General features: G+C 44.9%; 1 protein-coding gene across 1 annotated transcript in view; it reads left to right on the top strand.

The window, feature by feature from the left end:
- Positions 1-14,225, top strand: part of GRK4 (G protein-coupled receptor kinase 4) — a 116,400-nt gene that overhangs the window by 295 nt on the left and 101,880 nt on the right. Inside the window, exon 2 of the mRNA XM_058301345.2 lies at positions 5-784. Within this exon, the coding sequence (XP_058157328.2) occupies positions 5-784 (780 nt within the window). The remainder of the gene's footprint in view (positions 1-4; positions 785-14,225) is intronic.

Raw genomic sequence — 14,225 nt, 5'->3', positions numbered from 1 at the left:
GCAGGCCGCGCTTCCTTTCCCGGCCGCTTCCTCCCCGCGCGGTGCCTTCTGGGAGCTGTAGTGCCCCTCGAGGCGCCGCACTCGCCTCAGGGCGCGCGGGCGAGGGGAGCGCTCCGGCTCCCTCCTCTGGCAGCCGTTAGCGGGGTGCCGGCCGGTGAAGGACCCGGGGGCGTCGCCGCCGGGGGCGGCGCCCCTGCCAGTGAGGCCCTCCCTGGGGTGGGGCTCGGCGGAGACGAGCTCAGCGAGGGCGATGGGACCGAGAGAAGCTCGAGAGGCGGCAGGGAAGAGGCGGCTACAGTGACAGCGGGGAGCGGCTCCTCCAGCCACGCCAGCTCCCCGAGCCCGGTCCGCGCCCCCAGCCGCGCCCGCTCCCGGAACTCGGTCGGCGCCCCCAGCCGCGCCAGCTCCCCGATCCACGTCCGCGCCCCCAGCCGCGCCCGCTACCCGAGCCCCGTCGGCTCCTGGGCTGGAGCTGCCCGACCCTCCCCGAGCCCTCCCGCGCGCGGGCAGCGGCGGCGGCCCCGTCGGCGGCGGACGGGGCGATCCGGGAAGCACAGGCAGCGACGGCGGCAGCGGCGGCGCCAGGGGTGGCGGTGGCCGTGGCGGCGGCGGCCGGGCGTCTCCCCCTGGCCTGGCCGCGGTCCCGCCGCGGGGGTGGAGCCCCGGCCCCCGCCCCCAGCTGCTCGCCCGCGGCGGCGGCGGCGGCGGGGGCGAAGGCGGCTGCGAGGCCCCAGGGATCTCGAGAGCCTCGTGGCCAACGCGCTGCTGCTGAAGGCGCGCGCAGGTGGGTGCGCGGCGCGGACGCTGGGGCCTGGGGACCCTCGGGGCCCGCGCGCCGGCAGTGGGCGTGCTTCTGACCGGGTCAGAACTCCGCGAGCGTCGCCTCCGCGCGGGGCGAGGGACCCACCTGCCGGAGAGGGGGCGAGAAGCTCCCGGCGGAACTAGCCCAGGGCAGCCGCGCCTCTCTGCCGAGAAGGGAGTCCTCGAGACTACGCTGGGCGGTCAGGGGCCTTCGCCTGAGTTTTCAGACTCTGCTCTTTCGATGAGGCTGGAGTCTGAAGTTTGCCCGAAGGCTTCATGGCGTTTAACGTGGGTTTTGGTAGGACGCGGTCACAGTAAACAAGCTGGTAGTAAGTCACTGATATGCCGTAGGAAGCCTTCCGGGGTCCGCCGAGTCTTCTGTCCCGGGCCATGTGTCCCCCTCCCTTGCCGAGCCGCAGACCCGGGGGCGCCCTCTCGTAGGACCGCGGACGCTTCTCTCTTTTTCCGTGAGCGAGGAGCAGCTGCTTGTGCCTGTGCTCCCAAGCAGGGCCGATTTCGGCCTTCGTTCCACCGGGCGGCGCTGTCTATTTAAAGACCACCGGGAAAAAGTAGTAGAAAGTGGTTTCCCCGGGTGTCAGGGCTGAGTCCAGGCGGGACGTCAGGAAGGTGGTGCGGGGACGTGGGCTGCCGGTTGATGGTGCATCTTGCATTTGGGGCATAGTATCACCTACTGAGAGAGACAGTGATCTGGAACAGAAATGTGTCCAGTCCTTAGCCTTTTTCTTTTTAAGCTTTTCACTCCCTTCCCCCCTTGCCAATTTATGTCCTTAGTACTTTCAAGAGGAAAGGTCTTGATTTGAGATGGCATTTTCTCAACACACTTGGAACCCTGAATCATGACAGAGTATGGGAATTATAGAAATAACAATAAATGGATAGTGTAGAGATTTAACTGAAGTTAAGGATATGGGAATAAGAAATAGTGAGCTTTTACTCTCTGAAGTCCTTGTGTTAAGAACTGAAAACGGCGATCTCAGTATTTTTGTGTGCTTATTTTCTTTTGAAGAGGGTGACTAGAGATAGGTGGGAAGAAATTGTATGGTCTCACTAAAATGAAGTAAATTTGAAGAATAAATGCATGGAATTAAAATCTAGACTACAGGTTACTAGGAGATAGGATGAGGGCTCAGAAGGGGTTCTGATGCTAATGTATGTAGAATTTTTAATTAGCTTGACTATAAAAGTGTAGTAATGGATAGAATTGATGGCAACACATTATAGTGGCTAACATGGCTGGTTTATAAATGGGATGGTGGCCAAAAGGGGTAGTCTGGCGATGTAAATGTCAATTGAAAGAAAGAGAATAATCTCAGGTCTGTATAACATACTGATCCCAGTGGAGGATGAAGATTGTGGTTAATAATACAAATACAAGAATGTTCTATGAATTAGAGCAAATATACATCATTATTGCAAGGTGGTAAGAATATGGTAAGGGATAGGGAAAATACAATTAATATAATTTTTGGATTATAGTTAACAGCAATATTATAATGTTTTTGCATCAGTGTCAAAGAAGGTACTATATAAATGCTAGGAGTCAAAATGGGGAGGGTGTGAGATTTGTTCTTTTGAACTAAGAAGAATATTCAAAAATTTACTGAGGCGATTACTGTAGAACTCTGTGATGACAGTGAGAACCACCAAGTTTACACTTTAGATGGATTGTACAAGGCGTGGGACTGTATAACACAGTGAATCACATGGTGGAAAATGGACTGTGGTTAACAGTGCAAATACGAGTGTTCTCATGAACTATACAAATGTACAATACTAGTACATGGTGTTAATAATAGATGGTATAGGGGAAAAAACATACCAAATGTACACTATGGACCATAGTAGTAGTAATCTGATGATGTTCTTTCATAATCTGTAACAAATGTTCCACAGCAATGCAAGGTGTTGGTGGAAGAGTGACGTAAGAAAATTCTGCAGGTTATGCATGATTGTTTTGTAAGCTCACAACTTCTCTAATAGAAAATATGTATATAGAAGCTAAAAAAAAAAATATGGGTGGGAAAAGAACCAGACCTTAATTTCCTTTCTAATCCATTGCGGGTGCTTGGAGCAGCTGGCATTCTGCCCAGGCCTTTTTTGGTAGAGTACTCCACTGTCTTGTGTCCCTGGTTCTGGAGTCCAAGTTGGTGATGGCCAGGAGTCATCCTCAGGGGAAGTCAAGTCTGACACCGGCTAACCCTATTTTCTTTTCCTTATACCTGGTTGTCTACCTTCACACCTGGGTAGAATATACCAAAAGGAATATGGTACCAAGCTAACTTCTTTAAAATGCTGCAGATATTAGATAACACTATAAATAGAAATGCTATATAAATGCTAAATAACACGAAACCAGTCGTTTCTGCCACAAGAGCCTAGGACTATAGTGATAGTTTCTTTAAATAAAAGTTGTCATTCTTGGCCCCTGATAGCCATCTTTACTTTGTGGTTTTATGACTCTTGGGAGATCTGTCCCCAGGGAGTAGAGTCCCTATCCCATGTTCAAAGAATGTGGTTCTTGCTTTGGGAAGTTGATTTTGAAATATCAGTAAAATATGAATATATACTGAGTGTTGGAGATGGTTTGGACCTTTCCCCCCGAGTTGGTAACTGTGTTTACTTCAGAAGTATATAGAGTATTTCACGCAATGTCTGTTCATGGATAGCTCCTCTTTTACTTTCTCTGACATGTGAATTAGAAAATTAACTTTTGTAATGGGTGGGCATAGCACAACACTTATATCTTGGCTCTGGGAAGTAGAATGTTAGTTTAATATTAGTGAGTCCAGGCAATTCCTGAGATTTACTTAAAATACAATCTCTTTCTTTTAAAAAAAGATTTATTTATTTCTTAACACCCCCCCCTCGTTGTTTTGTGCTTGCTGTTTTTCTCTGTCTGTTCGTTGTGTGCTTGTCGTCTTTTTAGGAGACATTGGGAACCAAACCCAGGACCTCCCATGTGAGAAGGAGGTGCCCAATGGCTTGAGCCATCTCCCCTCCCACATGTTGTGTCTCTCATTGTGTTCCCTTGCTGTGTCTCTTCTTTGCATCATCTTGTTACGTCAGCTCACTGCACCAGCCCATTGCATCAGCTGGCTGTCTTGCTTGTCTTCTTTAGGAGGCACTTGGAACTGAATCCAGGATCTCCTATGTGGGAGGTGGACACCCAACTGCTTGAGCCACATCCACTTTCCTCCTTTTTCTTTTCTTTTCTTTTTTTTTGGTCTGGAACAGAAGATTTAGAGACCCTTTTCTACTTTTCAAGAATGTTGACCAATGATGCTGTATTGAAAGAGTTGTTCGTGCATCACTCTGCCAGGCACACTGTAAGGAAGCTTGAAATCATATTGTTAATAAAATAAAACACAAAAATCACTGCTTTTGGGAAGCGGACTTGGCCCAATGGAGATGGCGTCCATCTACCACATGGGAGGTCCGCAGTTCAAACCCCAGGCTTCCTTGACCTATGTGGAGCTGGCCCATGTGCAGTGCTGATGCGCGCAAGGAGTGCTGTGCCACACAGGGGTGTCCCCTGCGTAGGGGAGCCCCACACGCAAGGAGTGTGCCCCGTAAAGAGAGCTGCCCAGCGTGAAAGAAAGTGCAGCCTGCCCAAGAATGGTGCGGCACACATGGAGAACTGACACAAGATGACACAACAAAAAGAAACACAGATTCCTGGTGCCGCTGATAAGGATGGGAGCGGTCACAGAAGAACACACAGCGAATGAACACAGAGAGCAGATAACTGGCGGCGGGGGGGAGGAGGGAAGAGAAATAAATAAAAAATATTTTTAAAAAATCACTGCTTTTTAAAAAAACTTAAGACTTTCCCTTTATAATACATTTATTAAGCAACTTATAACCTTTAATCACTATAAACAATGAGTTTAAATTATTTCACATCATACTTCTAAGGAGACTTTAACCCTCTTTTATCTCTTGGGGAAAATGACAACATAAATGCAGAGGGAAGAATATATGGTTTGTACCTTCGGCGTGGATTTTGGTCTCACTTGAGCGCTCCGTTCTGATTTCTTGACATGGTATTGACAGCTCAAGCCAGCCCCCCTCTGAGCCTGGGCAGGACGGTGGTGGGGGGAGGAATGAAACCTGGCTGTGATATTCCGTGGGAAATTTTGGACCTGGGACTAGCCAGGTGAGGGGCCAGGGGACTGTGGGGTGTTTCTTAGGGGAGGGGGGATTGCTGTCTGGTGGTGGCTGGCTTCTGGCTGCTGTCCCCTACCTCTGCAGGGGGTGCTGGGGCCCCTCTCCTCCCTTGCAGCTGGGTAATGATGTTGCTGGCCGCCTTCTGATAACAGCCCTTGGGAGCGTGCTGTGAGCTACCCCTTCCTAACTTGCCTGTGTGACTCAGCAGGCTGATGCTAGTCAGCAGCCATTGCCTCAGTTTCTCCCCTGGGTGTCATTTGTGTGGCTCATTTGGTTTTCTGCCTCTTCCCCTCAGGTCCCTCTTCTGTCCTGCCTCACACTGGTCTGTTGCTGAAGGACCTGGAGGGCGGGACCTTCCTTGGTTAGAACCTACTTCTGCCCTCTGTAAAGAACCTGACTCCCTTGTCTGTTCCCCATGGCCTTGGCTCTGCCCTCTGGGTGGTTCTTCCTTGTCCATTGTTCTCTGTGGCCTGGCTAAGATGGGGAGAGGGAGAACACCCTCCTGTCTGTAGGGGAGCGTTTGTGGCCCACTTTTGCTGACTCAAGAAGTCCAAGGCTTTCTTGTCTGGGATCTTAATTTCTTTAGCAATATAATTCTTTCAGAAACATAGTGGGCTTCTGATGCGTTTGCTTCTGGTTGATTCCATGCACCAGTAGCCACTCCCTCTGTTCTTTCCTAGATGTGATTCTCAAGCCTGAATTTTCCTCTTTCCTTTCTACTTTCTCCCATTCCCCTGTCCCAAATTAATGGTGGGTATTTGTGGTCGTCAGGCTTGGGCTGAAAAACCACACACTTGATCTGATCTTTGTGCAGGACTGAGTTTTAATTGGTTTTTGTCTTTCCGAGGCTTGTTCAGGCTTAATTTCTACTGTTTGGGGTAGCAGTTGGCCTCTCAAATCTTTTAAAGGCCTAGATGCCTGGTCTGTTTCTGATCATTTTCCTTGCTGCTTACAGAACAACCAATTCTTGCTAGAGCTCATCTTTTTAAAAAAAAAACATTCCTCAATTTGGCCAGTAACAGCACATACTACTAACGCTGCCGCCCTCTTTCTCTGGAGCTTGAGGCTCTGAGTGTGTGTTTTAAGTGTTCTCATGTTGCTGAGTAAAAGCACTGCTAGGCCCTTCTGCTTAACTGGGTTTATCTCTTAGGTCAGCTTTTCTGTTCAAAGTACCACTTTCTATATTGATTAAACTAATACTTGCTGCAGTAACAGGTAAACCTGAAAATCTCTATTGTTTATTAACACAATAGAAGTTTATTTTTCGTTTCCATAAAGGCCATGGTGGGCTTGTTATGGGGAGGGAGTGAGGGTGGACTGTACGCTTAGTCAGGGTAAGAAGCTCCGCCATCGTCAACACATGACTTCCAGATCCTTCTGTTTCTCTGTCCATCGGGCAGACAGAGAAATGAGAGAGCATGGAGGATCATCAGCTAGGCCTGGAAGTGGTGTGCATCACTTCTGCCTGCATCCCATGGGTCAGCTCTCGGTCACGTGGCCACTCATGCTGCCAGGGAAACTGGGAAATGTAGCCCTTTGTTGGGAAGAACTTCCCTGCGACAACTCCACACAATACCCAGGGAACACGAATCTATGGTAGACAACTCTCTCTGCTCAGAAAGGCACCCTTAACCTTATGATAAAGCAAACCAGTGTCAAATTACAACTCTTTCAGGAAAGGAAAGGAATGTAGGCCTATGAAAGCATATAATTGGGGGCATCTGGGCCTAGCTGACATAAGAACAAGAAGGGATTCATTAGGTGGAAGGAGATGCAAAGTTTCAGGCATGAGGACCACTGTGTAAAGGCCTTGTGTTGGGAGGGAGCAGGGTCTGTAGGGGTTGCAGGAAAGATGTGGAGGGGCCTAGGGAGGGGTAAGGCTAGAGAGATGGGTAGGGAGTGCTAGTGATTTCTGTCTTAGTGTAAGAGGCGTGGTGGGAAGCCACTGAAGGGTTCTCAGCATGGTGTTGGGTGTGATTAGATTTTTTTTTTGTCTTTATTTTTTTAATATTACATTAAAAAAAATATGAGGTCCCCATATAACCCCCACCTCCCTCACCCCACTCCTCCCCCCATAACAACAATCTCCTCCATCATCATGAGATATTCATTGCATTTGGTGAATACATCTCTGAGCACCGCTGTACCTCATGGTCAATGGTCCACATCATAGCCCACACTCTCCCATGTTCCACCCAGTGGTTCATGGGAGGACATACAATATCGGGTAACTGTCCCTGCAGCATCACCCAGGAAAACTCCAAGTCCCGAAAACGCTTCCACATCTCATTTCTTCCTCCCATTCCCTATCCCCAGCAGCCACCATGGCCACTTCCTCCACACCAATGCCAATTTTCTTTGATTACTAATCGCAATAGTTCATGAATAGAATATCAGTAAGTCCACTCTAATCCATACTCTATTCCTCCATCCTGTGGACCTTGGAATGGTTGTGTCCACTCCACACCTATATTAAGAGGGGGCTTAGATTCCACATGGATACTGGATGCAATCCTCCTGCTTTCAGTTGTAGGCACTCTTGGCTCCATGGTGTGGTGGTTTACCTTCTTCAATTCCATGTTAGCTGAGTGGGGTAAGTCCAATAAACCAGAGCATAGGAGCTGAAGTCTGTTGAGGCTCAGGGCCTGGCTATCACAAGGTCAGTCCAGAGATTCAGGTCCCCTGGGTATATATTAAACCCCAGCACCAACTCCAGTTCCGGTAAAAGTAACAGGAGAGGCTTGTGAACAAAGATCACTTCTGAGTCCAGCTCCATCACACAGAAACACAAACTCCAAAGTAGGGCCAACTGACATGGCACTGAACTCCATCTGCCATGACCATAGAACCTGTGGGTCTCTGTAGCCCTCAAAAGAACCAATACCCGGGGTTGTATCTACTTTATCTGTCTCTGGGACTCTGCTGAGGTGTGCATAAGGGCAACCCCTCTGATAACCTCCCAGTTCTTTTTGGAGACTCATAGCCACATAAACTCATTTGTCCTTTCCATTTCCCCCTTGATTCAGGTCAAAAAGCATTTTTAACTCCTAGTATTATATGTAGATTGAGATATTCTGCTGGTCCAAGTTGACCCTTTTATTCAAGGTCATTTTCTAGTTATATCATCAGCTGGTACTTGATTGTAATCCCTCAGTGCCAGGGAGGCTCATCCCCAGGAGTCATGTCCCACGCTGGGGGGAAGGCAACGCATTTACATGCTGAGTTTGGCTTTGAGCTGGCCACATTTGAGCAACACGGAGGCTCTCAGGAGGTAACTTTTAGGTACCCTGCAGCTCTAGGCCTTGTTCTTATTTCAGGTGCACCGGCTCACAAGCATAGTCATTAGTATCAAGGGCTCATTGTTGGACCTTCGTTCTTTTTTGGTCTTTGCCATTGCACTTGGGGGATTGTTGCTGTTCCTTTAGGGACTGTGATAGAGCTCCCCTGGCTAGGAACTCAGCACTCCCTCAGTTGTTGTTTTTAATTGTATCCACTATGAAAATATCCAAACATTTTTATGTACCCTGATATATGCCCCATAGAACTCCCTGCTAACCATGTGTCCCCTGTCAATAACATCCCACACCAGTATTCCTCCACTGCCATTGTTGAACCTGTCATCCAAAACTTCCTGAAAAGTGAAGCCAATATATTGCCAGGTTCCATTAATAGTTAAATGGAATATAGCGATGAGTTTAAAGGTTAGATATAGAATACATATTAATTTGGAAAAATTAAGGTAGAAATAAATTGGGGTATCAAAAAATTTAAAAATGCAAAAGCTTTGTTTTTGATGTTTTGCCTTCCATCACTGCAGTAAGTGTTGCCCTGTATACAAATTGGTAAGGCAACTACTTCTGTCTTTTCCTCAGTGTCTACGTCGTTTTTCTTTTCTTTTTTCTAATTATTAAGCTTATCTTCACAAGAGTTTTAGATCACAATAATTCATATATACAATATAGAGTACTCCCACATATCCAACATAAAACCTTTTCCCTTCCACGGCAATAATCTTTTTTACATATTCATACTATATTTACTGAAACTGATGTACAGATATTGAGACAATAGCTTTCAAGAAAGGTAACATTTGTGTTTACATTGTGGTTTATATTTTAGACTATACAATTTTCTAAATTTTTAGTTATGTTTTACATTATGATTTACATTTTAGCGTATCAGCCCCTATATATTTTTGGTGTAATTTTACGCCTTCTATCCATCCTTGTGTACTCTTGTGGAACACTTCTATTGCCCACACAGTTACATTGGTTCCATCTATTCATTACCTCTTTCCCCCTCCCCTTAGGGCCCACAGTGACAGTCAATCTTCATTGCTTAAAGGACCACGTTCAGAGATACTTGCAACAGTGTTGAGGGCTTGACATGCTCAACTGCCCTAATGTACTGGGAGCCACCATTTCTCTTGAGAGATACAATTCCCTCTATTTGAGAACATCAGTCCTCCCCAGGATGTGGGTATACCTTCACTCTCATTGTATGGGTCTCCATCCAGTGATATAACCCACTATGACAAAATGAGCACTCACACACTCCCTAGGAGCCTGTCCTGCATCAGAGAGTGAATAAATGTTCCTGTCTCACCACATCCTCTCCAACATTACAATTTTCTGACTTTTTAATAGTGGCCAATCTAATAGGTGTGAAATGATACCTCATTGTGGTTTTGATTTGCATTTTCCTAATCACTGGTGATGTTGAACATTTTTTCATGTGTTTCTTTGCCATTTGTATTTTTTCTTTGGACAATTGTCTTTTCAGGTCTTTTGCCCATTTTTTAATCAGGTATTTTATTGTTGAATTGTATTATCTCTTTATATATCATAGATAATAAACCCATATCAGATAGGTGATTTCCAAATATTTTCTCCCATATCGGATATGTGATTTCCAAATATTTTCTCCCATTGACTCAGCTGTGCTTTTACCCTTTAGACAAAATCCTTTGAGGTGCAAAAGTGTTTAATTTTGAGGATGTCCCATTTATCTGTTTTTTTCTTTTGTTGCTTAAACTACCACCTACCACAAGATTTTGAAGATGTTTTCCTACATTTTCTTCTAAGAGTTTTATGGTCCTTGGTCCATTTTAAGTTAATTTTTGAAAAGGTGTGAGATAGGGGTCCTCTTTCTTTTAGATATGGCTATCCAGCTCTCCCAGCACTATTTGATGAATAGACTATTCTGGCCCAGCTGGGTGGGCTTAACAGCTATAGCAGTTTGATATTATTTATAAATTCCAAAAAAGATATGTGATTATGTTTGTAAACTGGTCTGTTTTCTGGATATGATACCCTTTGATTGTATTAGAGTCAGCTGAGATGTCTGATTAAATTATGTTAAGATTAGGGCCGTGATTCAACTACATTGTATTAGTCAGCCAAAGGGGTACTGATGCAAAATACCAGAAATCAGTTGGTTTTCATAAAGGGTATTTATTTGAGATAGTAACTTACAGTTTCCAGACCATAAAGTGTAAGTTACTTCCCTCATCAAAGTCTTTTGCCACATGTTGGAGCAAAGTGGCTGCCAACGTCTGCCAGGGATCAGGCTTCCTGGGTTCCTCTCTTCCTGGGTTTCATTTCTCTCTGGGCTGAGCTCCTCTGTTTTCTCCACAAGGTCGATTGGAGACTATGAGGCTTTCTAGGCTTTGCCTCTCTCCACAAGTCCAGTTGTAGCCTATTAGATGAATAGCTTGTTTCTCTTCCTGAGGCCTTCTCTCCTTCCTCACAACCAAGTTCCTTTGTGTGCTTGCTTCCTAGAGTGCCAGCTCAAGACTCCAGCATCAAAAACTCCAACTCTGTCCTTTGCCATGTCTTTTATCTGTTGAGTCCCAACCCACCAAGGGGCAGGGACTCAACACCCTACTGACGTGGCCCAATCAAAGCTCTAATCATAATTTAATCATGCCCAAGTACAGACCAGTTTAAAAACATAATCCAATATCTACTTTTGGAATTCGTGAACCATATCAAACTTCTACGCATGTCATCAGAGTGTGACTCAATGTTGAGTCCCAGCTCCCTGGGGCTGATAGAACAGACTCACATGGAAGTAGACACAGAGGAAGAACAAAGAGGAAGAGACACAGCTCATTACTCACAGCAGAGAACTTGGGAAGAGGGATGAGCCTGATAGTCTACAGCTGGTCCTGTAAAGAGACCAGAGCAGCTGAGCCCAGAAAGAAACGAGTTCTGGGGCCAAAGATGAGCCTTAGGTAGCCTACAGCTGAGATAGGAAGAAGCTGGGTCCCTGGAGCCTTAGGAGGAAGAAGGAAGGCTTCGCAGACATCGCTCGCCATCTTGCATCAACATGTGGCAACAGACATTGCATGAGAAAGTCCCTCTTATGGTACCTTGAGTTGGACACTTTAGGGCCTTTTGACTGTAAGCTTCTACTCCAAATAAATACCCTTTATAAAAGCCAACAGAGTTCTGGTACTTTGCATCAGCAGCTCTTTGGTACAAATACAACAGCCTCATCAGAAAAATCATTTAATTGTACATTAAATGATTCCTGAGTCATTCCTGAGTGTTTGATTTGGTTCTATTTGTCAATCTATCTGTCTTTATGCCAGTACCCTGCTGTTTTTTTTTTTTTATCACTGTAGTTAAGTAATATGCTTTAAAAGTGAAAGTGAGAGTCCTCCCACTTTGTTCTTTTTAAAGACATCTTTGGCTATTTGGGGCCCCTTATCCTTCCAAATAAATTTGCTTATTGGCTTTTCCATTTTCGCAAAAAAAAAAAAAAAAAGGCTGTTGAGATTTGTATTGAGATTGCACTGAATCTGTAAACGGTTTTAGGTAGAGTGACATAGTAACGCTATTTAGTCTTCCATTCCATGATCACAGGATGTCCTTTCATTTACTTATGTCTTCTCTGGTTTCTTTTAGCAATGCTTTGTAGTTTTCTGAATATAGGTCCTTCATGTCCTAGGTTAAGTTTATTCCTAAAAACTTGATTTTTTAGTCACTATTGTAAGTGGAATCTTTTTTCTGATTTCCTCCTTAGATTGCACATCAGTATTGTGTAGAAATGCTGTTGATTATTGCATATTAATCTTGTATCCCACCACTTTGCTGAACTCGTCTCTTAATTCTGATAGCTTTGTTGTAGATTTTTCAGGATTTTCTAGATATAGGATTAAATCACCAGCAAGTAATGTAAGTTTTACTTCTTCCTTTCCTATTTGGGTGCCTTTTATTTCTTTATCTAGCCTAATTGCTCTAACTAGAACTTCTAGCACAGTATTGAATAACAGTCGTGACAGTGGGCATCCTTGTCTTGTTCCTGATCGCACCAGGAAAGCATTCAGTCTTTTGCCATTGAGTATAATGTTAGCTTTCGTTTTTTCATATATGCACTTTACCATGTGTAGAAAGCTCCCTTCTATCTTTTGGAGTGTCTTCATTAAGAAAGGGTGTTGTATATTGTCAGATGCCTTTTCTGCATCAATCGAGAGGATCATTGATTTTTCTTCTTCAATTTATCAGTGTGGTTTATTATACTAGTTGATTTCCTTGTGTTGAACCACCCTTGCCTACCTGGGATAAAATCCACTTGATCAAGATATATAATTCTTTTAATGTGCTTTTGGATTCAGTTTGCAAGAATTTTGTTGAGGATTTTTGCATCTATATTCGTTAGAGATATTGGTCTGTAATTTTCTTTTTTCATTGTATCCTTATCTGGTTTTGGTATTAGGGTGATGTTGGCTTCATAGAATGAGTTTGGTAGCATTCTTTCCTGTTCAGTTTTTTGGAACAGCTTGAGCAAGATTGGTGTTAAATTGTCTTTGAATGACTGGTAGAATTCACCTGTGAAGCCATCTGGTTCTGGGCTTTTCACCTTCGGGAGATTTTTGATGACGGTTTCATTCTCTTCACTTGTGATTGGTTTATTGTGGTCTTCTGTTTCTTCTGGGGTCAGTGTAGGTGGTTCATGTGTTTCTAGGAATTTGTCCATCTTGTCTATATTGTCTATTTTTTTGTCATACAGTTGTTCGTAGTATCTTCTTATGACCTCTCCTATTTCTGCAGGGTCACTGGTAACATCCCTCCTCTAATTTCTGATTTTATTTATTACATCTTCTCTCTTTTTCTCTTGGTCAGTGTAGCTAAGGGTTTGTCCATTTTTTGTGTGTGTCCTCAAAGAAACAACTTCTCATGTTGTTGATTCTATTGTTTTTTGTTGTTGTTGTTGTTCTTGATTTCATTTATTTCTGCCCTCATCTTTACTATTTCTTTCCTTCAGCTTGATTTGGGATTAGTTTGCTGTGTTCCTCCAGGTGTGCAGTAGATCTTCAATTTTAGCTTTTTCTTCTTTTTTAATATAAGCATTGAGGACTATGAATTTCCCTCTCAGCACTGCCTTTGCTGTGTCCCATAGGTTTTGACATGTTGTGTTCTCATTTTTGTTCATTCCAAGATATGTGCTGAATTCTCTTAAAATTTCTTCTTTGACCTACAGATTATTTAAGAGTATAGGGAGCAGAGGAAGTGGATGTGCTCAGGTATTTGGGTGCCTGCCTACCATGTGGGAGGTCTCGGGTTCAGTTCCCAATGCCTCCTAAAGAAGATGAGCAGGACAGCTGACATGATGGGCTGGGGCGGCAAGATGACATAACAAGATGATTCAACAAAGAGACAACAAATAGGGAGCGGAGGTGGCTCAAGTGATTGGGTGCCTCCCGAGCTCTCACTTGGGAGATCCTGGGTACCGTTCCCTGTGCCTCCTAAAAAAAGAAAAAGAACAGAGACCAGACAGTGAGTGCAAACAACAGGGGAAGGAGGGGAGGGAGAGAAATAAAATAAATATATTTTTTAAAATCTCTCTTGCACTCTTCGTTGGGAAAGTAGGACTCAAAGAGACTTTAAAAAAAAAAAAGTGTAGGGAGCGGATGGCGTGAAAGCAGTTGAGTGCCTCCCACATGGGAGGTTCCAGGTTCAGTTCTCAGTACCTTTTCTCTTTTTTTTGAGTTAGGCCAGTAATTTATTCAGGTAGGGAGGGAAGAGAAATGCCTATTGCCTTCTAAAGAAGATTAACAAGATAGCAAGCTGACACAACAAAATAACACAACGAGAGACACAACAGGCAAGGAGTGGATGTGGCTCAAACCATTGGGCACCTCCCTCCCACGTGGGAGATCCTGGGTTTGGTTCCTGGTGTCGTCTAAAAAGAAGATGAGTAGACATAGAGGGCATACAATGAACAGACAC

Source organism: Dasypus novemcinctus, chromosome 1 (genome assembly GCF_030445035.2).
Source record: "Dasypus novemcinctus isolate mDasNov1 chromosome 1, mDasNov1.1.hap2, whole genome shotgun sequence".
Lineage (NCBI taxonomy): Eukaryota > Metazoa > Chordata > Mammalia > Cingulata > Dasypodidae > Dasypus > Dasypus novemcinctus.
Note: the sequence above shows the minus strand (reverse complement) of the source record. Positions and strands in the feature narration are given on the sequence as shown.